The sequence below is a fragment of the Anas acuta genome, chromosome 5, assembly GCF_963932015.1.
Source record: "Anas acuta chromosome 5, bAnaAcu1.1, whole genome shotgun sequence".
Taxonomy (NCBI): domain Eukaryota; kingdom Metazoa; phylum Chordata; class Aves; order Anseriformes; family Anatidae; genus Anas; species Anas acuta.
The window spans coordinates 10,641,364-10,667,980 of NC_088983.1; the positions used below are offsets into that span (position 1 = coordinate 10,641,364).

The 26,617-nt window shown below is 44.4% G+C and overlaps 1 protein-coding gene and 1 long non-coding RNA gene across 3 annotated transcripts; one reads left to right on the forward strand and one right to left on the reverse strand.

The window, feature by feature from the left end:
* Positions 1-152: 152 nt before the first annotated feature.
* LOC137856849 (uncharacterized) lies at positions 153-3,083 on the forward strand. Its single transcript, XR_011096824.1, has 2 exons — positions 153-300; positions 1,365-3,083. It is a non-coding gene; the product is annotated as an uncharacterized lncRNA (long non-coding RNA).
* TRMT61A (tRNA methyltransferase 61A) lies at positions 2,795-25,903 on the reverse strand. Of its 2 annotated transcripts, none has more exons than XM_068682658.1 (4): positions 25,753-25,903; positions 23,065-23,429; positions 13,404-13,670; positions 2,795-4,244 (listed from the first exon to the last, which is right to left on the reverse strand). In XM_068682658.1, exons 2-4 carry the CDS (start codon positions 23,393-23,395, stop codon positions 3,916-3,918), a joined length of 927 nt encoding a protein of 308 aa, XP_068538759.1. In that variant the 5' UTR covers positions 23,396-23,429; positions 25,753-25,903; the 3' UTR covers positions 2,795-3,915. The 2 variants fall into 2 exon arrangements, with proteins under 2 accessions (XP_068538759.1, XP_068538760.1); XM_068682659.1 differs by having other exon boundaries at positions 25,713-25,855.
* Positions 25,904-26,617: the final 714 nt, after the last annotated feature.

Genomic DNA, 26,617 nt, shown 5'->3' on the forward strand with positions numbered 1-26,617 from the left:
AACCTGGCTGTGAGCTCTGTCACCTTGCAGCACCAGGCAGAGATCATGTGTGCATGCTCTGCTAGCTCTGAGTTGGAAGGGAAGGGCCCACATCCCAGCAGGCTGCCTGCTTTAGGAGCCAGGTGAGGAACACAGAGGCACAATTAAACACTCCCACAGGCCAGCACAGCCTTCTGCATTTATTTCTATCAGTGTATCAGCCAGCTGACCTAGGAGTTGAAAGCTGCTGCCCATCTGCAGAGAACAGCGTGTCCTCAGCAGCCACCAAGGGGACGCGGAGCTCCTGGGGGAGATACGCAGGTAAATACCAGTGAGGAGGATTGTTTTTGTGTGACAATTTCATTCAAGGTTTATTTGTTCCCTGCACTGATACTGAGGCCGATTCATTCCAGTTCAGAAGCCGTCATGTAGGGAGAAAGGAAATAACACAATCTGGCTCCTGTGTTTTGGCATCCGAACAGCACAGTTGTTCAGGAGCACTCAGGAGGCCAGCAGCATGTGAACGCTTTCCCTCATGGTGACACAGACAGAGCTTGCTGGTAGCGGAGTCACCCCCTTCCTCCCCGCGAGGAGCTCACAGCTGCACGTACCTTTGGTGTAACATCATGGTTATGCAATGCTGACTCTCCCACTTCGCTCTCATGGCGCCTCGCTCATCCTTGCGCAAGCAGGAGCCGAGGTGGAGCCCTGCAACGGCCTCTGAGAGCCCAGCAATTTTTTTCTCAGCCCTCCTTTCCTGAGCCTGCCCTGCTCCCGCTGGCACCGGAGGTGAGCTCGGAGCACTCACCACCACCTTACAGCAGTGCAGCAGCTCGGAGTTGTCCCAGTCTGTGTTCAGAAGGAAGCTGGCAAGGCACGAAGACGTGGGCTGCCTGGGGCACTTGTGCACCTGAGTGATGCAGGCTCTGCTGGGGTGCGCGGTGGTGTTTGCAAGGCTCGCTGCATCTCCGAGCCCCCCGCCTCCCTGGGTCACCCTGACTTCCGCAGTCGTCCCGCTCACCAGGACTAATGGAGCACAGATGTGCTCTCAAGGGAGCAAGCGAACCAGAACCCTCATCTCTGGAACGCTTCCCAGCAAGAGCCATCTCCTCACCATCACGTATCCCACAGCACCTACGGAGAGCTCAGAGCAGGACACTGAGAAAAGAGGAAGTTCAGAGCATTTTTGCTACTTTATCCCTTTAAGGTTCTCCAGCAGGATTTCTGAGCAGAGGAAAGGTTGTGTGCTAACAGGTAAGCAGGAAACAACCACAATGAGATAGAGATCTGCAATACTTTAATTAAAGCACAGCTAAACAGCGAACAACAGCAGGCCTCTCAGTGTTTCACAAGCCTCGTCTTAGTCATGACTGTTTGCCTTGTAGGTTGCAAGGTGCCTGAGACTGCTGGCTTGTAGGGCACAGAGCACAACAGGACAAGTCGAACCTGGCTGTCAAGCAGAGACGTGTATTGGTGCTTGTCCACAACAGCTGAGGGATCCAGGCGCAGAGCCAGCAGTGAAAATATGAGGCCTGACGATGTGTGAGTGAACTGTGTCAGGTCAGGAAGAAGAGATGTTTCCTTCTAGACTGGACTAAAATGCATTAAAAGGAGAAATGAGTCTTTGAAAGCGTGGCCCAGGCAGATTCCCCCAGCGTGGCAGGAAAAACCCACTGAAAAACTTCTGATTTACCACTTTTGGCAGCAATTAGAGGCAGAATGTAAAACACGGGTGATCCTAAGCAGAATTAGACAGCGGGGTGCTGGCAGCACAGTGCCGCCCATGCTGGCCAGCGTGGGGTCCTCCCTGCGACCCTACAACAAAACAACAGCAGGAAGTGGTGTGGTGCTGGCCGTGGCCCTGATTGGCAACAAAAACACAGAAGCCTTTTTAATATTGCAAAGACAGAAATTAAATCCTCCTCTTACGCAATGCTTGCCCTTCCTCAGCAGGGATCAAATCAATATGGGACCGTGCAAAGTCAATGGTTTATTTCAAGGGGTTTTGAATTGTGCTTTGTAGCAAAGAAGCACCAGCCTTGTTTCAAGCTCCATGAAGACGCATCAGTGTTTCCATTCCATGTCTATTTGCAAGACAGAAACATGACTTTGTTCCTCTTTAGTCCTTAATGTTACACTATTTTAAAATAAAGTCTGTCGGGAAAAGGAATCAAGCCTAAGGCTGGAATTATCCCTAGTGAAGCTTGGGGACCGCACTTGTCAGAAAGTGAGGATGACCTTCAGGTGAGTTAAGAATGCTCTGGTAGCACCAACTTTGCATTTCCTCATGCTTTCTTCTGGCTTACCTGAGTACTTTAGTATTACTTCTGTGGTGGCAGGTTAAGCACACCCAAAGGTGCACACGTGTACACATAACACAGCTCCCAAACAGCTCCGTGTTAGCTGTTCACTGCATGCCTTCCTGGAGGACCTCCACAGCAGTAGAAGCAGAACTTCCACATTATTTCCGGAGAAAAGCGACAATAGCAGGCCTGCTTACATAACTGATTTACTCCAACAGAATTGCTTTCTGCCTTTAATCTGCTCAGCAGTTTATCTTTGCTGTCGTGATCGGTTGAGCTTTCTTTAAACCGTTATGGATTAGCATTCTGCTATAACACGTTAAAAGCTTAGCTTTGTTTATTTTTGTCGGGAATGGGGGAGGGATATCAGGTTCAAATGTTCAGGCAGCAGTTTGTGAACGGTTACTTTTCATACACCAAATTCAGGTACTAAATGCAAAGTGCAGCCAAATAGAGGCTGGAACAAAAATATTTGTGAATTCATTAAAAAGAAAGAAACAAGGAACTTCATATATTTGCATAATTATTTTACTCCATGAATATAAAATGTAATCCAGCATTCAAAAAGTTCATCACACCCACCAGCCTTATATGGAAGACTGAAGAGTAAATGGAAGAGTAAAAGTCTAAAACCTTACTAAATAAAGCTGGTTGATGATTTTGCTAAGTTTGCATTATTGTTGCAATTTGGAGACAGAAATCCTGCCGAAAGCAACACTTTCATCATTCAGCCGCAGGAATATAACACACCATAACGCACAAATAACACCAAGCAAACTGAACCTCAGCCACACTGCTTACTGTTCGGGTAACATTAACCAGCCATTCAGTGAATTTTTGCAGTGGACTCATCACAATGACAGCTGATGATCTATTAGAAGATTACAGTACAAATCCAGGTCCAAATTTCTACTACAAATCGATCACAATCTACTATTTTAATCCAAATCCAACAATTAGCATGCTTATTTGACCTCTGTGTAACCGAAATGATTTGCAGATGCCAGAATGGAGTAAGAGGCTGTGCTCCTGAGCGCTGCCAATAACCCTCTGTGCAGCTGAACTCTGCTCCAAGGAAACACTGATTCTGTGATCAGCCATGCTGGCAAACACATGACCTTGCAACTTTCATATCTAAAACGAAGCAAGGAGGCACTTTCACATTCCTAAGAAAAACGCACACACTAGTTAGTGAAAGTGTGTTAAAGAGAAGATATTTTTTTTTAAAAAAAGTATCTAGTGGTGCTCAGAAAAAATAACAACATAAAATGAGGAAAGTAACTCAATAAAGAGGAGGAAAAAAATCCGTTTATTTGTGATTGGTATGCTGTTTGTTTTACTTTCTTATCAGGAGGGATCTTTATTCTGCAGATTCCAGTGAATGGCCCTTCCCTATTAATTTATCTCCTTTCTGATGGCAAGTGGAGCACGGTTCCAGAGTTCCAGCATTCCCTTAATGCTGCTCTGCTTAATGCTTGTGTGCTATTTAAACAAAGCATATTCCATCCAAATCTGACTATATATGGAATTCCCTGACAAGTAAAAACTTGGATGCCCTACAAGAAGGAACCATGAAAACAGCAAACACACACAAACACACAAAGCACTCCGAACTGCACAGACTCGCCATGGACTAAAAGAGGCTCTTGGTGGCAAAGGTCAGGTACCCGGTGTGACCGACCATTTCCTTCTGCGGCACGCCGCTTTTGAACTGCACAGTTCCTTGCTGCAGATTAGTGCAGGGGCTACCTTGGTTTGATGGGTTGCTGCTGTCAAAGCCAGCGCTAGAATTATCCTCGGCTGCTTTTCCAAGGTCAGGGATTTGCAGGCTAATTGTCCTTACGTTGTACACTCGGAGCAGAATTTCCAAGGTGTTAATCTCTGTGAAACCATATTCCTCCATTGCTAGGCAGGTTCTCTGGACTTGTTCAATGCAGGGGGAGAACGAGCAGATGCGGCCACCTACAAAATAAGGCAGGAAGTGGAAAAAGAGGGTAAAAACCAAAACGAAGCACTTTTTCTTTTTCTTTTTGAATCTTCTCAGCTGCACATAAAAATACTGTTATACAGAAGTGTGAATATTCCGAAAAAATCTTCGTGAGGCAACTGTGCGGGTTTTAAAAGTGTCAAAATCAAACACGGATGACTTTACAAGATGCTTCAGACCCTTCAAAAATTGCAGTGGCAGATTCATTCATCTTCCAAACACAGTGCTGCCCATCACATTTGTTCACGATAAAACTGTTAATGTCGATCCCTTTCGAACCACTGCCCACTACTCTGGACCGAGGCACTGAGCTGCCGTTGGCACCTACACAAAGCCAGAAGTCATTCTTCACACACTGTACAGAGTCGCCTTCATTAGAATATAAGTGTGCGTGCACACACACCCTGACAAAAGCGGCTGTGTTTATTTGAGGACGATGGTATGCGTGTGCAGAATGAAGTAATCTCTCCAGGCCATAGAAGGAGCGCTGCTAAGGCTTTACCCTTTTAGTCAAGATGACGAGCGCGTCTCTCGAGCATTAAAATTTACTGAATAGCACATCGGGCAGTTTCACAGCAAACGTTTCAAAACTCTAGGATAAGCTTTTAAGTGATAAACTAACACTCGTCTCCTCATCTGCCCATGGCTCATTTTTGATTCTAAATAGGGAGAACTAATAGGCCCCCTACAACTTTCTGCTGGCTCCAATGTCACCTTAGCAGCTGAGAATAGAAGGATTCAGATTTACTCTGAAAAGCCACAGCCAAATCAGATCAAAGAATTATAAGGACACTGTCTGCCATAAAGCCAGGGCATGTGCTTTCTCCCAGGACACAGCGTCCCACAAGGCGACTGCCCTTCCTGAAAAGCTTTTGTGCTGGGGGAAGGAGAGCTGGACAATGCAGCTTCAGCTATTGTTTCACTTAGTACAATTAGATGAAAATGTTTGCTGACCTGATTTGCATTCCTTCCCAGCCCTCTCCCAGGCTCATCCAGTCGAGCCTTCCAACACCAGTTGCCTAAGCAGTTAAAGAACCCATGCAAGTGAGAGCAAAGCCTCCTGCTAAAAATAGAGGCTATGCTGGGACTACACGAAGTCTGCTTTATCTCAAACTCCCCCCCTTTTTTTTCCTTTCTCGTTTCTAAAGTCATATCTCTAAAAAAAGAAAGCATCAGGTCTGCAAGCGTCAGTGCAGCACTCCAGTTACTGTGCAGCAATGATGTGCTGGGTACCGATTGGGGAAGAACACTTTCCATGACCATTAATCCACCACACACTAACAGGGATTTAATTTTAGTCCTGGAATAAAGTCCCTGCAGCCAGGGGTTCTTATCACGCATCTTCAGAACAAAGCACCCTGGACAAGTAGTTCCCCGGAGTGACAATTAAAAAACAATCTAATAATCACCTGCAAAATTAATGCTGGTATGTGTCATTATTAACCAACTCTGGTGATGCCAATTTAATTGCACGCCCAGTCTGCTAGCTCCCGTGAAATTAGATTTCTGTGTTTAGCAGGGTGGCCAGGGCTACCAGAACGGTTTTGAATCCAACAGCTCGTCCCTTCTGGCCAGAGCAGAGCACATTTCTGCCACGTCTGTAGATGCAAAAGAGAAAAGCCCAAGAAGAAATTCCCGTTACATAATTAGAAAGCTACTGTAATGCACACAGGTTATTTAGAAAGCTGCTGCGTTCTTACTGTGTACGGAACTGAACAAACGTCTAGCTGAGCTAAATGTCAGCTCACAGAGACTCTTTGTCTGCAGAGAAAGAATTTGTGGGGAGATCAGAGACTTACTACTACTTCATTCACGCCTTGCTTTTCTGGTGTTTTGCACCAAAACAAAAACTGGAAATATATTTACATTTACAGTACGGCAGCTCTCCTTATTTGTTCCAACCACAAGGATTTCAAGACATCCTTCGGCTTTCGAGTTCACATGCTGTGGATTTACTGAGCAGCAAGGAGCCTGCACGCACTGCTGCAATACAAGCTGCAGGCCCGCCTACGGTTCTTGTCGAGCCTTCAATTAAAGCCCGAGCAACCTTCATCTTGCCTCCGAGCCGTCAGCTGACTGCAGCACGTCAGCACCAAACTTGGTGCTGATTTATCAGGCTGCCCTCCTGCAAGGCAGACTGCCTGGGGGAAGCAGGGGTACAGAAAATGGGCTTTCAAGCCACTTCGTAGAGAAGAAGAAAGTTCTTGCTTGTAATAGCTGAGCTCCAGGTGGGAGGTGCAAAATGAAAGTTATTTCACTTACTGCACTGCTGGGAGATTCCCAGGTATGAAGAGTGATAAAACAGGGTAACACAGCTGCTATTCCACATAACTGAGTGGGCTTTATTAGCTTTTGCAATTGCATTTTTTCCCCTTAGTACCTATTGCTTTGGTTATTATTATACGTTCCTCCCGAACAAATATACCTACAAACAGCTTAGAAGCAGAACCCCCAAGCATCTGTCTTTATGGATGGCAGCAAAGGGGGAAGGGGGTGTCCTCTGCTTTCTCCTCCCCACACCATCCGCAGGCTGGATTTGACTGGCAGGCTGGACGTGTCTGATTAGGCAGGTGTTAACAAAAGGTTGGAAGGCTGCAATTAGCAGAAGGTTGGAAGGCAAAAATGAAATTGCAGCTCCAGACTTAACAGAGACTGCCTAAAATAGAAAGACTTGAGGAGCTTCAATTGACACGATGCATTATGAGTTGCGAAAGGGTGGACTCTGAGCAAGAGGAAGCACTGAGCAGGACATGCTCTTCTGCTCCAGGAGCAGCGATGCTGTCCTCAGCAGCCCAAATGCTTCTGAATTCTCCGCAGGCTGCCCTCTGCACCCCTGCAGGATTACCAGCTAGGCAACACCCTTTCTGTCACAACCACCAAACAGACATAAATCTAGATTTCAGCACTCACAATGCTCAGATTCTCTGAGAGCCCTCTTGTCCTTTACACATCAAGAGGCATTTAGGGCTTAAAGGGCTTGAATATGCAGTGCTTTGTCTTGCCGTGCCAAGGATTCCTTAATGAAGGAAGAAAAGACATGTACTGCCTCCCTTTCAGCTCGCTGGGGAATGCTGCGCCGTCTGCGGATGACAAAGGGGTAGACTAGACTAGAGAGCAGGAAAAACAACTGAACTCAGACTTCTGAGTACAAACCAGGTTCGTGTTCTCTCAGAGCTCTCCTTTTCGGAGAGCTACCATTCCCAAATTTGTTTAATGAGATCTGTGTGTCATCATAAATTGATACAGTAATTATCTGAGATGAATCCTGTTCGCATTGGGAAGCTGTGTGAGCTTTTTGATCTGAAGAGCTGTCTAAAAATGTGTTTATTCATGTATAATGCATCTGACAAGTGCTACAGTTGAGGAGAAGAGAATAATGAGTCTGTATTAAAGACTTAAATTTCTTTTTCCACCTTCAATTTTACAGGGAGTGAGTTTGAAACATTTAATGGAGAGTTTAAACCTCCTGAATCTGTAGGCTGAAATGAGCCCACACAGTCCTGGCAGTCATTGTAACCAGCAGTAGGGTCAAAAGCGTATGAAAATTAAAGTACAATTGGAACAATTAGAGGAGAGAGCTTAAGGGAAGGGGGGGAAATACCAGAGGATTTGCATCTACATAGCACTGTACATTTTTAAAACATGGAACAGACAGTATCTAACTCATAATCACGGGACACACCCTGCTATCTCAGAGATCAGTGCCTTGAAAGTTGCTCCTCTTTCAAGAGCAGTTCCTGGTATGTTCCTGTGCAACTCCAACAAGCAATTTGGTTTCTGGTTTGTCTGAGCAAGGACTGGCATTTCTACCATTTCTACTCAGCTAAACTCTGCCATAGGTTTCCAGTATGGAAAAGCTGGAAGTGCTGCCCAGCTGACAAGAACTCCAACTCATGACACGAAAACATGCGTCCAAGTTACGTACCCTCTCTTCTGCAGGTTGTAGCATGAGTCACGAGCTCTCTGCTAGGTTTTTTCATCATCCCAGTATTATTCAGAGGATGTGAAAAGAACATATGTAGTGCAGCACCATTGAGCTCTGGAGCCCATAATTTTGGAAACGATTCCGTGACGTACAGAATACAGCACAGCATTTTTATTTCTGGTAAAAGAACACAGCTCTGGGTTTTGGGATCTCAGTGCATCGTGGTAATTGGAAGATTGCGTTACAAAGATCGCATGGAAGAAAAAGACGACACAGGCATTAACATTATGTAGGGGCGAGGCAAGAAGAGTCACCGAGCAGCATCACCATGGCATTTACTCTGAGCTAGTAGGACGCTAAAAATATTGCCTCTGAAAAAGGGGACAGAACGTCCTTTAAGTGAGTGTGCTCGTGGGCGATTTGATGTAGCTTCCCTGACAAGTGAAATTAGAGGATTTGGCTGTCGGAAGAAATTAAAGGATGTTTCTTGATTCAGAAAAGAAAATTTTCTCCGAATCACTTGCCAGCTCATTAATAGGAGCTTGATGTGTTTTTCTGCAAATGTGACCTTAACCTCCATGTTTGTAGGTACATCCTTCCAGAGGAATTCATTCCTGCTCACTGGGACCAGGCTGGCAAAAGCATGTACAAAAACTAAATATCAGTTGGCTCCAAACTGGGGAATAAAACCTAACACTTCCTTTAAGGTTCCTTTCATCCCCAGCTACTTCCTACAAGCTGTGCAAAGGCCAGCGATTTGGGCCAGCCTTCCTCAACATGGATTACGATGCAGGAATCCTGCTGGACTCACACGTGAGAGAATCACTTCTGCTTCTGGGTATGGGGCCAGACCCATTGTGGGCACCTGACCCAACAATCCCTGACAGACCTGAGCTAGGTTAATGCCCTCCAACAACACAAAACAACGGGGGTTGGCCCAGCAAACAGCCCGTGCTTGGGAGCTGGATGATAGCAGACTCTAGTGGGGCAGCTCTGCTCTTGACCAAACGGCCCCTCAACACTGAGAGGCTGTTTCGATTTAGTTTGTGGATTTTTAACCTCACCTTGAGTGAATTCTCCTTCAAATCACAGCAGGTGCCACGCTAGTATAGGCTGGTGATGAAACTTTGCAAGCACTCGTGGCTTCATCCATTTATCCCTAAACAATCTCCTGTGGACAGAAGCATTGATATTGCCTTGAGTACCACCCGCATGGGTGGAGGAAGGCAGTCTAGACGGCATGCCAGACTGCAAGGCTCCACTTCCTGCCCTAACACATCCCCTGCGTGCTCCTGAGGGAGCCTGAGCCCAGCCAGCACAGGCCTCGTGTCGCTGCCCTCTCGGCGTCATTCAGCCTGGGGTTCTCCCTACCCTGAGACTTGTGGCTGGGGATTTCAGCTGCTCCTCCAAGCCACACCTGGGTGGTTGAAAAACGGGACCGTGAATAACCTCTGGGCCTCAAGAAAAATAGCCAGTGAGGCTTTGTACATGGAACTGGTATTCCCTGAAAGCTCAGGGGAGGAGGGAGGCGAGCCCAAATGAAAATTGAAACTAGCAAAACCAAGCAATGCCTTACCTACACCACAGGCTGCTGGGAGGATGAGATATTATTTATTTGCTTATACATCAACTGTAAGAACCAAACCCGGCAGGTTAGGACAACAATCGATGGCTGTGCTAGAGCAAAAATTGCAAGCAAGACCTACCTGTTTTAACTCCACTGTGAACAAGCAAAACAAACAAAAGACTTTGGAAATAAAAAGCAACTGCAAAGAGTAGAATATTGCTGAAGGGCTTCTGTGATGGCAGGAAAATACATATGGGAGGTGGTCAGAGGGGACTTCCCCCGCAGAGTTTTGGGGGAGATCTGACAGCACCACGTTACCCGATTCACATGATCTACCATGGATCATAATTTGACAAGCTCATAATTTATGGGCTTTATGACACTTAAAAGGGAGTGGAAAGTCTGGATGTAAGAGTAATATTGTTAATATAAAGAATGGAAATAACAGAGGGGGGGTTGTAATACGTTTGTTACTCAGACTGCTAATTTAAGCACCACCAAGGACGGATTTATTAATGCAAGAGGCCCATCCAGCCTAATATATGGCTGTATTTTTCCATCTCCCTATCTGAAAATTTAAGACCTGTAGGAAAATTATTACACAAATGCATCATCTTCCATGGCCTTGGAAGAAATAGGCAATATTTATGAGAGCAGAGTAGGTGGGTGCAGAATTATAATCAAAGCACTACAGTATTCAGCTGTGAGATGACTGAGTCAAAAGTTTCACGGTATTTAAGAACTGTAGGATATGTTTGTTACCTCACTTTTTTTTCCCCATTGTGTTTCTTTTTTTTTTTTTTAAATAAGCCCAAAGGGGTTAACAGCAACTTTGCAAAACCACCAAGGTCAGATAACGCGAAGAGCAGTCATGACTACAGAAACACATTCATCAGCTGATGCTCCTAAAGGAAAACAGTGCAAGCCTGGGAATGAAGGCAAGTTCTGCAGTGCAGCAGTGTCTGAGAGGTACTACAAGCAGCATTTCTGCTCGAAAGCGTGACTGGTGAAATGAGCACAGAAGGATGCAGCTGAGATGCAAGCCTGAACATCATCAGCAGAGCGCATCACTAGGGAACAAGAACCTTCTAGTCACAAGCTCTCTGTGCATTTTTATCCTTCTAGCTCTTCACAAATTGGCAGTGCTTTAAATGGGAGGCCAAGCTATTGTAAGCAGCACATTTACAGCCTACTGTAAGGCATAACGTGAGTGATAAGTGTACCCTGTGAAGAGGATCATTAGCACTCAGCCTACTAGGAGCTGCAAGATTCAGGATCTTGAGCCTAAGCAGGAGAGAAAATACTGATTTGATAAGGATTTGTTAAGGTTAAGAACTCTCTCTTACACACTGTCTCAGCTGAAAACTCCATAATGAACAGTGTGGTTTTAAAGAGGAGGCTAGCTGATGCTACGTATTGCATTTCTTCAGCCCTGACTTCATTCTAAGCACCTTAAGACTTTGGGGAATGAATGACCACTTTCTGGCAGCACAGCTGCAATATTAGCGTTGTGCATCGCAGTAAAACCCACAATGTGACCCTGTCCAGATGTGAGTGAGAGGGCATGGAGGGAAAAGAATGGAACGACTCCTTTCCTCCAGTGATGCCCTATCATTATACTAACCCTTGGAACAGCAGTGAACATCAGCAGTACGTGCACAAACTGTTCTTATTGCAGAAGAGCTTTAACTATTTAAAAACAAAACAAAGGAGCACTATGAAATAATCTGCTGGCAGTAGGGAAAGAGAAGCACTTACAGTACTCTTCTATCATATTTTAGATTTTACAGCAGTAAAACAAACAAAAAACAAAACAAAACAGAAAACCAGATCAACCAACCAAAAACAAACAAACAAAAACTACCCACATGATTTGGAATAAAACAGAGGCATGTGTAAGTTTGTATCTACTGCTATTGCAATTGCCTATACACAAAAAACAGCTTTTGTTTTTATGTAAAAACAAAACAAAACAAAAGCTCCACGGCTCAACCAGGTACTATGAAACACAGAAGATGAGCCATAGACCTACACCAGGTCTCAGACACTGGTGGCTATTTGCAGTGAAAACTGCAGCAAGGATCAGCAGCTTTCCCTCTCGACTGGTACCTAACATGTGTGATGCCACTTGACAAACATAAAAATACGGAGTTTTAAAATATATTTTATATTGGCTAAGCAGATGTAACCTTGTAGCACAGGCAAATATAGACAAAGAATATGGCCACTTTGGCCAGATTTAGAATGTACAGAAATCCTTTTCTAGGATTTCAAATGCTGAAGTGAGACAGGGATTCAAATCCTGGAGCTGCTCAAGCAGCTCTGCTTAGTATTCTAAACATGCACCACTTAAATAATTCAAATTGGACTGCGCAATGCAGCGCCTTCTAAGCTGGGAAGTCAGCTGAGTGTTGTGCTCACTAGATTAGATAATTTGAGCATGGGAAGGACATTGTACAGTGCAGTGAAAATTATTTTCTTCCCAGGACACACTGGAAAGCAGCTACAAAAGCAGCTGTAACCCTTGCAGGTAGAGTGCTAATGAGTCTCTATTTATTTACTTTTAAAAGAAAGAATGGATTATGATAGTATTGGAAAGCTTTCTTGAAGATTTTCCAGAGGGAGCCTAACGCTGGGGTTGGTCCTGACTCAGCAAGGTAGTGCACATTCAGTGACCTTTAAGAACAAGTTGAAATGCTGTGATTTCAGGAAGACCTAGCAATTTACCTGAAGTCAGTGTTCTACTAAACTTGTGTCCCAGCACGGGGCTGGGTTCTGCTCCCTACACTTCCTTCACTAGCAAAGCCACTTTTGTAGCTGGGAGCAGCCTGGCCTACCTTAGCTGAGATTCACACCAGTACTGCTACAATGTTATAACAATAATTAGAGGAAAACTTGTTCCAGGATAAAAGAATGATCTGTTCACTTAAGTTTATTTTTCAATAGGGAAACGATTTATTATAAACTGAAAAAAGCCATCCAATTGCTCAATAGCAGTTCCCACCTGCTGTCACTGTCCAGGAATAGCTGGCACAAGCTGGAACAGCCTTTATGTTCAGTTCCTGCTGTTACCAATGGCAAACTTCTCATTACCTCCAACAGCAGAGATTTAAGGCAGAAATTGGCAAGCATATTTAAGTACAACCACATTTTCTTTAACATTACCAATGGAGAGCTCTGTTAAATAGGTCCAAATCTGCAATGATTGATGTAAAGTGCTTCTGAACACCTTCTATACAAACACCTTTCCACTGAAGTGCCAAAGAAATTTGCTTTCAGCATTCATTGTTGCTGCTGCTGCCCACACACGCTCAGATCTAGCAAAATGCACTTGACAAAGCTTCAAACGTGTTGTGTTGTTTTTTTTTTTTAAAAGTTTTTCCTTTTTTTTTTTTTTTTTAAGCAACCTGCCCCTGCTAATTGTAGCAGCTAGCACAGGCTTGTAGGAAAAAGTTGCTCTCTTTTCAAATCTTTTGCTGTAAATCGCAGACTTCTTTTAAGGTTTTTCATCCTTTGAGATGCCTACAGACTGACATTTGAGAACAGCAATCACACAATGGAAAGGAGCAGATCTAGCATATAGCTCAGAGGCAGAGATGTGTGCATGCACAGTACGTCCTAAAAAGAGATCAGTGCGGTTACCTTCAGCTTTTAATGCTGCCTTCGCATGTCCTATGGCTTCCCATGGAGACGGAATATCTAGGAACACAGCATCTGCAATGTTTGAGACACCAAACCCATTCTTGCAGACGTCCTGGTTGGTCACAGTCACCAGATGCTCCACCCCGTGCTCCCGAAACTCCTCCCTGGCCTTCTCAGCCCGCTGTTGGTGGAACTCCACAGTGTACAGGTGCCCTGTGGGAGCCACTGTCCTGATGAGAGCGTGGGAGAGAGATCCGCTGCCTGTACCTGGAAAAGAAAAAGAGCTCGTGAAATGCCTTCTGACAGTGCTCCACGTTAGCATGGTGGTCTTCTCTATCAGTCCAGCTGTTTGGAACACTACTCGAAACCAAAATGAAGACAAATTGTAGGTTAAACTACCGAAAGAGAGCAGTCCTTCCCCAACAAGGAGACTGAATGATCTAGTAAACAGTCTTCAGGGTCCTCACAGCATTATTTAAAATAATGCCAAGGGCCAACTATAGCTCTAACAAGAGCCACAACAGGACACGAGGGATCAAACCCAACAGGAAACATTCAGGAAAATTAACCAGAGATATTTTTTTTTCTTAAAGTGCCAGACTCTTCTAGGGTAAAAAGAGATGAAGGCAAAGTTGAGCATTTTCAAAACCTCAAACTCTGTTAAAACAAAGAAGAGATGTTGGCAAGGGTCTGTGTTTTAAAACCCTACTGGTCCTAAAGGCCAAATTTTTTGCATGGACACGTGTACTGCCTCTTAAAACACTGGGCACCCTTGGCTCACACTGCAATTATTGAAAACTAAGGCCTTCAGCTCCTTGCAGCCACACTGACCAAATGAGCTGATTACTCAAGTGACTTACCTATCCACGTGCCTGCACAACCTTCATGGAGTTTAACGAGAGCCATCACATACCTGCAACTGTCCATAATTACCATGTACAGTGAGGGACTAACTATGAAGACAAACTTTTTTTCTTGTTTTAATTTGATAATTTAGGAAACTTATTTTTAATGATCCATTGGCGTATTAACTAGATGAATGACTAATAACCATTTCACTAAAAAAAACACCCATATACCAATTTGCCTTGCAAATTACTCACTGAAATGGCATTTAGCAGAATAACCCCCCAAACTCAAAACCCCACAGCTACCCCAAATTATCCGTGTTTATTGATTTATAATTCTGTACTGGGAGCACATTTCTCCTGTAAAAAGAAAATCTATTTCTAGCTATCTTCAGTGACGGTTCAGGCTGTATTTCAGCCTGAAGCAAGTTCTTTTAACTGGCATAGATTTTAGAAGTTTTTTTTTTTTCTTTTTTTTAAAGACAGAACCTGAAGTACAGCAGTAGCAGAGAAAGCTTAGAGACTGCGGAGAGGAAGTTAATTAGGGGACACAGAGGCTGGTGTGCTGCTTAATTGGAGCAATACTTCCCCTAACCATACAGGAAGTCAGAGTTTACTGACAGATCCAAGGCTCTTTCCCTCTAGTCACAGAAGGGGAGAAATATTGCTGTGGCACTGCATTTAATCTGACAGCTCTGAAAAGGGAGCCGTTCAGACTGTAAACAGAGCTCAGGGCCCGGGCTTGCCATGGGATCAAGCAAATGAGCTGCAGAATGGGCACCGCTCCTCGGCTCCCCTCTGCGAGGGTTGTGACCCCAGCAGGCAGGCCAGCAACTCCCCCAGCTCTAATGGGGCAGATTAGGCAGAGAAGGACCTACAATTTCAGCACTGGCCCCAAAGAGGTCCAAGGGAAGAGAGAATCTGTGGCACAAACATTTATTTAACGTGAAAATGCATGCATACGTGCCAGGATTAAAGCAAACAAAAGGCAAATGGCAGCTCTGTGTGCACATGTGGAAAACTGCTCACGGCACCTGTCAGCTCTAAACGTCGGCATTCTCCCTGTTCACAACAGGCAATGGTATCACAGCAGCCACGTGGTTGCCAAAACTCTCTGATATACTTACATAGCAAAGAAACAGCATCTCACTGATTGTCTTCTAACGATAAAAGCAGCGATGCCCATGGGATGCTAAAATGACTGAAATTCTGCCTTTCCGTTTCAGGCCAGCAGGCAGGATTGCACAGCTGAGAACTTCTGCAACCTCACCAAATTTAATTATTTTACCTTTCAAACGGGTAATGCTGCCCGCTTTCTGCATCCTTCTCAGCTAATCTGCAAGAGCGAGCAGAAGGTCTGTCAGCACAGCTGGGATATGAGCAGAAAGGAGAGGCAGCTTGCGCATGTATCCGATTTCCTTGTTCATACTCTTTCACATTTTTAATCACTTTCCTTTCAAATTAGCTTTTAAAAACACCAGAGAAGATACTGGAAGGAAATCCCATTAAGATTTTTTGGCTTATTTTCTGTTACTCTTTTTTTTTTTTTAATCCATAAACAATCCAAGCCAAAACCAGAACCAAAAACAGGACGTTGGAAGTCACTGCTTGCAGGCATGCCTCACAGACTGAGCTTTTGTTAGACAAGGTTGCCAGGAATTATTTGTTGTTGACTGGGCTGCTGCAAACATGAGAATAATACACACGGATCACACTTTACTCCATCAAATTCTATCATGCTAACATCACTAATGAGAGTATTTCTGAAGATGCTGCCTGCCTTCTCCTTGACAACACTCTCAAAACTGCAGGAAACAAAGAACAAGATGGCTATGAATCACCCACTATTGCAAATTTTCTTCTTTTCTTCAAAAGACCGGGGATTCTGAACCCAATCCTGTGAAATAATGAAGACCCTCAACTCCCATGTGCCTGATAGTTTGCTGTGGTTCATCAAGAGTATCCTCACCAAGGGTCTGGCAGTTCCCAGACCCAGTTTCCTAAAACCCAGTCAGCACTGTCTGTAGAAGGCAGGGGTATGCTTCTCTGCTGTTATAGATGGGGAAATGAAGGTTTATTTTCACCTCCTCCTTTGCAAATCTGCAATATCCAACATCCGAATCTTCTCACCACCTTCTCAATTCCTTTCCAATTTCTCTCTGTCCTCATTTCAAAATCACTGTAGAAAAAAGCAGGGTTCAGCAACACGTGACACCTAGGCACCAGCCTGAAATAAGTTCCAGCCAGGTTCAGAATTCCTTGGGAAATGAAAGGCAACCCTAGCATGATATAGCACCTGCCAGGGAAGCAGCAAAATGTAAGGAGCACTGCTGAAAACATGGACTGGAAGAACACTACCAAACCTGAAATACTGTAGCTGAATTACCTGCATACAAAAGAACAAAACCTTGAATGCCCCAAATGAGTATTTCTATCAGAAGAGGCAAGCTAAGAACTGGATGGACTTGAATAGATTTTCATTTCTCTTCATTCATGGGCACAGTGAAATGCCTGTTCCTGATTTGGCCCTGAAAGCAGAAGGTAGGGCAAGAATTTTTACAGCAGGATACTTGCCTTTCTGGCAGTTTGCACTATAAATAGCCTGAGAAACCATTTGCTCTCTATCACAGGACAATAGCCATTTAACGAGAGCAAATTAATCATAAAAAGGCTCTGCAAGAGAGGTAAAACTGGAATAACTCAAACAGTACCAAAGGAATCCTTACCAGCACAGCTGATGTTTTAGAGCTCATTTAGATGAAGAAACACGATCTGTGAATCTCACCCTGGCCGTTGCACCTATGACTTGCGAAAGTATAATGCACTTTTACATTGATTTTTGTGACTTTAAACATCTCGGTCAAAAAGCAGACATCTGCATTGTAGGCATTTAATGAGACGCCACAGGGTCCACAGTAGGCTATGCTCAAAGCTCAAAGCTGAGAATTTGAGGAAGAAGAACTATGCGAGGAATCAGGATGTGGACCAGGAAAGCAGTCCATCTCAATCCAAAGGCATGAATTAAGATTCCATGTTAAAACCATGGTTAGCTGGCTAGTGGCCCTGCAGATACAGCAACGTGCTGTTCTTCCCTTCCCAGGCTCATCTGAGCTCCGGGGAATGTTTCTCCCCTCTCCCAAGACAAGGAAACCAGAGCAGTTTTAGAAGGATTTATATCCTAACAAGTGGACACCGAGGTGAAACAACAGCTCAGTGCCTATTGATACGTCCTTTTGAATTAGAGACAGCAAAGTATTGATCAGATGAAGAACTCGACCATTCCCCTGACCTCAAGAAGATTTGTTCTTCCCACTCTCTGCTTATTCAAGTGACAGGTTTTCCACAGAGAAGCCTTCACACACCTCAGCCTTGAGGCAATGTCCACGTTAAGATCATTTCTCACCTTTTCAAACCTGCTGCAGCCAACATCTGACCCCTTCAAAACCATCACCTGCTATTTCAGTACTGGAGTGATGCACATCAGGACACTGACAAGACACAGACGAGTGTTACCCCAGCACCAAACATAGCACTTGACTGAGAGCTGAGCAAGAGAGCACATTTTTACACTGTTTTCTGTTCAGTCTGGTTTTTGTATTACAAAGGATATTTGCCTACACCCCTGCGATCCCAGCCATGCTGTGACACAGGAGACCTGATGTTGTGTTCCACTACGTTTTCTCAGTGCAAGCTATCACTTGGCTTGCCTTCCCCCCAGATTTCTCTTCATGGATACTACTTTCTTTAAAAAAAAAGTACACATTGTGATTTATAACCCATAAAGTTTAGAGCTGTGCACCTGCAAAATACTTGCCAAGTTTATTACGGCAGCTTTGTAATCCAGAATAAAGCTGGGGAAGCTTGCAAGTGCACCCTGAAGTTCATATAGCTTGAAAACAGGAACAGTGATAACTATGAAGAGCTATTAAATACTGGATCAATACAGTGCCTAGTGATATTTCAACAGAACTGAAGTATGTGGTGCAGCATTTGGCTACTCAAGGTATTCTAAAATGGGCAAATACAACAAAACAATGGCAGTGTTGCTGTGTTGGTCTCCTAGCTACCATGCTTAAACCCAGCAAATAGTAAGAGAGGTCATGAGTCAGCCACGAGAACGGATGGAGCCTCAAACCCAGAGGAAAATTAATCTTTAGACAGAGCTAACAACTCCACAGCTAGGATCTGTCAAGAAAGGCAGAGCAGAGGAAGACTGCTCACTGTACATGACAAGTTTATGTAACAGGGGAGTCATTAATCACTTTGAGCAAATATATAAAGAGATCTTAAGCATCTGATGGAAGCTAACCTGGAGATCTTACCGTGAAGACAGTCAAAGGCACAAACGGTGGCAGAAATGAGAGGCAGCAAGAGCTGGGATGGAGGGAGGGAAGAGGAGTGGGAGGGAAAGAATGACAAGGAAGGAGATTAGCCCTTTCCCTTGTCTGTCTGTTGAGGACACGCTGCCGAAACAGGCGTTTTAGGAAGCAGGAGGCCAGAGAGGGTCGCTGATCACTGACCAGATCCAGGAGTCGGGGCACTAACAGTGTGCAAGTTTTTAAGACTGGCATTGCCTACAAAAGGAATGGGAATGTAAAGACTGAAAAGAATTTGCTCTTAGAGATTCAGGAGTCAGAGCTCCTTATGGGGAGATCTGCAAAATGGGTGTAGCATCGTGCAGTTCGGAGCTGCAGGAGAAATACACTTGGTAGCCAAGTGAAATGGTAAGATGAAAGCAAGCCTGGAAGTCTGGAAACAAACACTTTGGGGCATGAACAGCATTTCTCATCAGCTGCAGCCCTGCTGCAAGGCTGCATGCATCAGAGTGATGCCTCAAGTGGCCCCAGTTTTGGTTTAGGTCTTTGGTATGCCGAGAGAATACAATGTTCTCTGACGTGTCCTGATGAGGCCTTTCTTCTGCTTCAAAAGGTGTCACACCAGGATCGGGTTTTTGACTTCTTCTCTCACTCTAACGTGAACAGCTGCTAAGAGGTAGATGTGGGAAACATAAAGTTAATTAGCGTATGTTCCAAAATCAAATTAATAGTTACAAAGCTTTGGTCTGCACTTTACACACAAGATACAGCTGCAAACAGTTTACTTGCACTTCTGCCACAGAGATGGTGCAGACATGAGCAGTGTTTGTCAAAAAGTCAGAGGAGTCAGGGCATTACAGCTGACTTGCTGGGACTCCACAATACACTATTAATCATTTATTAAGTACCCATTAATCATTAAGTCCTCATTATTTTTTTATGAGCGTACTCTTAACAAAATCTATGCTCAGACCATGAGGTTGAAAATTTCATAACTGTATTGGAGAAGCTCTAGTGTAAGACTAGCCAGGGGCTCTTGTTATTCCTCCACAAAGAAGCCATGAGGACCCAGGGTACTGCCCTCAGCCTTCAGAAATCCTGTCTGTGGCTTCAGAAATCCATTGCTCTGTGGCAGTGACCAGGGTTTAGCAATTTTTAATTTGGGATTTAGCTGGAGGGAAGCAAAAAATCCAATTAACATTTTTGCTCATGTGAGTCTGATTTTGTTGAATGCTAACGGATCAGTGGGATGGTGGTTTGAATACTTTTGACTAAATTACATTTTGTCTGAATACAACGCTCTGTCGAAGCCAAAATAATTCTTAGATTTATCAGATTAAACAAGGTTACACAGTGCTGTACTGCATTTCCAGGGTAATTCAGAGGGTTAGGACAGATAATTGTTTAGGTCTAACCAGGGAGAGAGGACAGCAAAAAAGCCTATGTAAGTGGTCACTGGGAAAAAAAAGGAAAAAGAAAAAAAAAAAAAGTTTTTACATACTTTGGTTTGGCCAAAGCATCTGAAAGGTTTCATATTTGTACCAATGTAGTATAAAAATAAATTTGAAAACCTCAAATTCTTTTGTTAAATGGTGTTATTATCCTATAGGCAGCTGTAATCACTGGGCTGAGAATAGCCTTGCCTTGGAAGTTGACATCAAGTTTAGTTTTAGAGAGTGTGGTGGCACGAAATAAAGACTCTGTTTATTCCTTTATTTAAACAGGGACTTGTGCATGCAAGGAACACAAGTAAGACCAGAGTTACCTGATGAGAATGAAAGTTTCATACTACCAGGCCACCCACAGCAGGTATTTTAGCAGCTACCTCAAGTACCCTTTAATTCTGGGAAGATCGGGCTGCTAAAGACTCCTTCAGGAGGTCAATTCCAAATATCAGGGACCAATACTTTCAAGAGATCTTAGCTCCAACAACAGCGATAATGGTTTTAAAATCTCAGCATACTGTCATAAATTAGCAATTAGCAGATCATATTCCTGTGCCTCCATCATGGAACATCGGGCAGATGCTGAGTTTCCTTATAGCCTCAATAGAGTATGCTTGGATCACTTTAATTATGCATGTGCCGCTGACAAGCTTACTCTTTATGTATTTATTAGAGATAATTAAAATAGTAAAAACTGTATTAATATGTTTATATCACTTGTGACAAATCATTATTAATCAGTTTAAACTGCACAACTGAAGCAACACCAAATTGAGCCTTCTGGTTGTTTGCCTGATTTCTTCTAAGCACACACAAAAGCTCACGTATACTGGAATTCCCAGCATGCTAACACGACACAGAGGACATTTCACCTTACTTTATCCACTTGTTCTTAACACAGGTGTGCAGATTACTCCACAATTCTGCTTGCTTGCCCTGGCTACATTCCTGTTACAGTTCTAAGACACAGGGAAAAGAGCCTGGCCTGTTTATTGTGCCTGCTTTGCCCATCCCTACAGCAGCTACGTGTTCAGATAACAAAAAAGACAGACCTCCATGCTAATTAATGCTCAATATACATCTAAAGCCAGCAGCAATGGGAGGAAGCAGACTCAAATGTCATTATTAGGCCAGATTTCCTGTCTTGTTCCTATTAAACATCATTGGCTAACTCCTTCTAGGTCACGCGAGGTTAATCTAGAACTAATGATTTTGGATCACTGAACACGGTCTAATTTTGGATGCCACCAAAGTAGGTTACATCATCACACAGGAGGCTCCTGTCGTCAATACATGTACAATTTTTTAATTCAAATCACCACTTCTGGTCAGTTGTGTGCAAATTTGCAGTAAAGCTCTTGCTTCAAGATTAACCAGATGAATTTGACACAATGCTCCTTTTTTCTTCACATACAGTGAATGTTTCAGGCAATACAAACACAACAAGCTCAACTGCAGTAGTAAAACTGTCCACTTGTCCTAGAAAGCTGAAATTAAAATACTTTCATTAGAACAGCACAGACATTAAAATAAACCTGGGGACAGTTTCCCATTAGCAAAAGGATTGTTTGTAGCTACAACTTTTGACTCATAACATTTCTGGCAATCTGGACTGGTTACCTCACCAAGTGTTTCCATTTCTTAGCTGTTTAGATAAATGAGCTTTTAAAGATTTTCATCGAGGTACCTTTGACATTACTGGAAACATTTTATGTGCAGCTCTGTACTTTAACATTCACCTGTCCCAAGTGAGGCAGGATGTGCAGCAACTCACATCTCCCCAGCCCAATGTTCTGTATTTATTCTTCCCACAAAGCAAGGAGGGGAAGAGGTAAAGACCTGCACAACGAACAACACTGCTACTTCCATGACAGCCCCAGAACCACCTAATTGCCCTACAAACTGAATTATGAACACATAAGGGCTTGGCCACTTTACCAGAGGTTTCTCTAGATGGCTTAGCCTCTTTCAAGTGCCAGCACACAGCAGCCAGCTCCATGTGCCCCCTGTTTATTAGCAGGTGTAACTGGACGCAGAGATAAATGGTATTTTGGTTGTGCTGGAAAGCAGCCATTCTGGACCCAAAGCTGCCCAAAATTATGCATGGGTGGGAACAGGAAATGTTAAATGCAAGTAAATGCAGTGCAGTACAACCCCATCATGCGGATCCTTTGCTACAGAGGGAAGCATATAGGACTGCTTCCTAAAAAGACTCCAAGTAAACAGCCAGAAAAAAATGAGGACGAACTCTACAGTTCATATTTTTTCCCAGACTAGAGAAACATGATCAAATCAAGCAAGCCTCATACTGCCTGCAGCAATAAAACCATGAAGGCATTATTTTAAAGTGTATTAACTAGGAAAATATCCATCTAAATGAAATTCAACTCCTCCTTACTTGCGAATTACGCAAAATCATGGAAGGGGCAATACACTAAACCAAGTTTAGAAACACAACACAGGACTTTAATGAATGCATCATCCATTATATCACAGAACTCCAGTGCGCTTTGCATGCAGTTGAAGTGCTACAAGTGGATCACACTTGGGAAGAGAACGATGAAATGTATGTACTTACATGGCATCACATGGTGAATGTATTGACATTTTATTTCCCTTATTACTAGCGTTCAAGCTCTAGTCTTCAGAGCCTTTTACTACTTCACCTCAACTGTTTTATCTCTAACTTATAATTCAAGGTCTGGATTTCGATTCAAATAATATATTTTGAAAATGTTTTTGAAGTGCTTAACAGTTTTAGAGAACGGAAAGAAAAATGTTTATGTATTTATTTTAAGAAGATGAATTAATCGTGTACTCAAAGGTATACATGTACATAAGGCCAACACTCTGAAGTAGTATCGCTTGTTGAAGAAACAGCAGCTGATACCACGTGCAAATTAAATAGAATTACTCAATGTGTAGGCTGGGAAAATTACACCACAATGGAAAAAAAAAAAAGACTTTTTGCAAAATGTAAAGTTAAGCCTGTTTTTCATGAAAAGTGTTGGTGTTAGCCCTTAATAAAGGATTTCAACATATTAATTATTACCTGATTCACAGACTATGGAGCCCGGCTTCAGTTCTAACATCATGGTGATTATAGAGATGTCAGTGGAATACAGAATCTGTGTCCTGTGTGGAAGATTCATAGTCCACAGTTCTGGAGTTGGATGAAGAATAAAAACCCATCCTCCTTTACTGCAGGTCACTTTGGAGCCATACTTCTTGCCTATGAGATCCATGGAATGCCGGATGACCCCGTACTTGGTCTGAGTTACGGTCCCATGTTGGACTTTCACAGGGAACATGGATTCGTGGCCCAAGAACACAATAGCTGTGTCACCATCCTTTATTGTATCTCCATATTCAATAAAACTCATTGTGACAGTCTTGTAGTGGGCTGGTGGCTGTCACCTAAACGGGAATAAACATCAAGACAGTTTTATGGTATCGTGATAGGGCTGTAACTACAGACAAGTTATTTTATTTTCCCCAATATATAAAAAAGTACACACTGTGCAAATGAGATGTTAGCAAGAGAACTCCATGAAACTGAGGGACCTCCCTCTGCCACACTGTTTATTCAATTAAAATCAATGGAAAGATCCCACTGATTTGCATATAACCAGTATTTGTAGCATTATATGATACATTTAAAAGAAAATTTACCAAATACATTATAATTTACTCAGCCTGCTCCACAATGCTACTGGGAAACTTGCAAGGTAGTATCAATTTCAGCAGTCTGTTCACTTCCAGTTCACAAGCTCTTAGAGTATGTTGTTAAATGGTGACTTTTATTTCCTTCTGTTGATTCACCCCTTGGTTATTTGCAACATAAGACAATCTACTTGCCTGGATATCAGTCACGAGTTATTAGGACCACTTAGCAAAAGTTTGCTTGAAAGTTTTCCAAATGAAACTTTAGAGATAAGATAAAGGTAGTATCCACATTAATTTAGGTATGAATTTGACTAAGTACAAAGAAAAAGCAATATTACAGCCTTTAATTTGCCATTGGGGGAGCAAAGTAATTGTCTGGGAAGTGATCTGTGCTGTAACCGAACGTAAACAGCCATTTGCAAGCCAATGCAAACACAGTTGCATCATTTTAGTCCCGTGTTCTCAGAGCTGTTTAGAGAATTACAATTAAATTTTGTTTTCTTTGAGAAGAAAACATCGATCTTGGAAGGCAGTTTACAATAAAACCTGGCACTGCTTTTCAGATAAGGTAGCTAACAACCTAAGCTGCAGGTTGATCAATTTGTGGAAGGAATTGACTAATGAGGCAATGGTGATCCCGAAGTTAGAAATGAAGGCCAGCACTAATTTTAGTTTCGGAATAATTACTTAGTTTGGGTGCTTTTGTATTGAGTATGTAAGACTTACTTCACTGTTTTCACTAAAAAACTTTTTTCTAGTCTGTTTTTGTTGACCAATGTTTGTTTTAGTTCAATTTCCTGCTAAGCAGCTGGGTTTATAAATCGCCTGCTGGAGTCATTGAGACTGAGAAACAGAAATGGTTGTGGCCCAAACTTCCAAAGCTTATGACATGTAATACACGTATTCATATACCAAAGCAGAACAGGCTTGTCTGGACATATGGTGAACAAGCCAGAACATCCCATAAACGCAGAAATGTACACATACTGGACTTTGTGAGATAGTACAGTGATGCTTAACCAGGTTTTGTAGCTTCCACCATCTGATTATATTGACGTTCTTAATCTTTCATGAATTACATCTGTAGTTCTCAGTCTGGATACTATTTATGAAATGCAGTTTTCAGCTCTTGTTAAGAATAATGCCATTTGGAAAGAGTGTGAGTGCAATCCGTTTCTTTTACAGCAAAGCATCATTCCTGCAGCACTTCTGCAGGAATAAGGAGTTATTCTCCTTTTGGCTTCTAATTTCTCTGCCTCCCTTTGAGCACTACATTTATCGCAGCTCATCAGAACAATGGATGCTGACATCCCCGGTGACAGCTCTCAGCACCTGGCAGGTTATTTTTGGGGTAAGCTGGGGGTCTGTGAGGAGCTCTGGTAGCTTCAGTGCCTCCCCCTATGACACGGAGCACATCAGTTGACAAACATCAGTCATTTTCATGCATTTTCAGTCATTTTCCATTCTGTTATGAGTGCAGGGCCTAATGCCCTGTTGCTGCACTCCCTCCTTTTCTCTTCCAGGTGTCACGGTGCGCCTGTGTGGATTTCTGCCACAGGCTGCTGGGGAGTGAGAGTGAAGGTGGACCTGTGGCTTGTGGCAAGGGGTTGGCATTTTCCTCTGGGTTCGCCTTAACTTTACATCACCTGCGACTGCTACGACCTGCACTCGGTGACCCGGGCGATCCCACAGAGGGAATCCCTACAACGATTTGTGCTGGGTCAGACCAAACCCCAGCTCTGTCTCTGTGCTCCCTGACCCCTGTGGCCGCAGAGCTGGCGGCTCCTTCATCCCCCTCAGGGCTGCGGCTGCCGGACAGGGCTGCGCTAAGCCCTGCCATGGGAGTGGAGATGAACCTGCTGAGGAGGATGAGGAGGATGAGGAAGGCAGGCGCTGCCTCACACACAGATAACACCCCAAACCCAAGCCACACGCGGCGGAGGCGGCTCGGGCGTGCAGCGCCTCAGTTCCGGACTTGTGAGGGGTTAAAATCACAAACGCAGCAGCGAAAGGGGCACCGGGGAGCGCCCTCACCTCCTGCCTGGGCGTCCCCCCGGGGCCACCGTGTCCTTACCGTTACCTCCCGGGGCTCAGCCCCGCCAGCACGCCCAGCCCGGCTCGGCCCGGCCCGGCTCTCCTCACACGCTGTGGCCGCCCAGCGCCTCCTCCCAGCCCGGTCGCAGGCTGCTGACGCTCCCCGCCGCCTCCGCCCCCGCCAGCCCTGCCTGCAGCCCTGCCTCGCTCCCCCGGCCCCCCGGTTCCCCTCAGCGCTGCGCCCCCCGCCATGGAGGGGAGCCCCCGAGGGCTGGGCTGGGGACGCCCAGCCGGTCCCTGCCCGCTGTGGGGCTGCCCTACACCTGGCCATAAAGTGACTCGAGGGGTCCCTGTGGGTGGGCGTTTGGGTGGTTCTGCCCAATTTTGGCTTCTTTCCCCCCACACCGATTGCCTCCATGGGGTTTGTACCCTAGCGGTTTGCTGTGAACCCAGCGGGAGCTCGTCTTTATTATCTGTCAAAGTGTCAGGGCTACAGCTTGTGGGGTGAAGCCCCTTCCACAGGGAATGTCACCCCCTTTGCCGTCGACACACACAGGTCTTCCAGGTAAAGCGGCTTCCAGAACGTTCCATGCACTCCCCGAGGAGCAGCCGGTGCAGGGACAGGCGGTTGAAGACCAACCGAGCGCCCAGCGCGGGTTTCTGAAGGCTGCCGGCGAAACCCACAACTGAATGTGGGCTCGTGAGAAGCCGAATCATTACCGAAACCCCAAATAGCGCTGTACTAACTCCTACTCGTGTCTTGTGTTTAGGATTGCAGTGATGTGGAGAGCCGTAGGTGCCCCGGCGGCGTGGGGATGGAGCCGGGAGGCAAGGAGAGGCGCCGCAGGACAGCATCGCCCCAGCTGCTGCTCCCAACAAGCCCAGGCCACCAGGTTTGGGAGGGG

Bases quoted from the DNA above. Each gene is read 5' to 3' on its own strand.
- TRMT61A (XM_068682658.1), bottom strand. From the start codon at position 23,395: ATGAGTTTTATTGAATATGGAGATACAATAAAGGATGGTGACACAGCT. The intron at 13,671-23,064 runs GTAATAATTAAT...TTTCTTTTCCAG, and splicing joins CTCCATAGTCTGTGAATCAG to GTACAGGCAGCGGATCTCTC. The intron at 4,245-13,403 runs GTAACCGCACTG...CTTATTTTGTAG, and splicing joins GGCAGCATTAAAAGCTGAAG to GTGGCCGCATCTGCTCGTTC.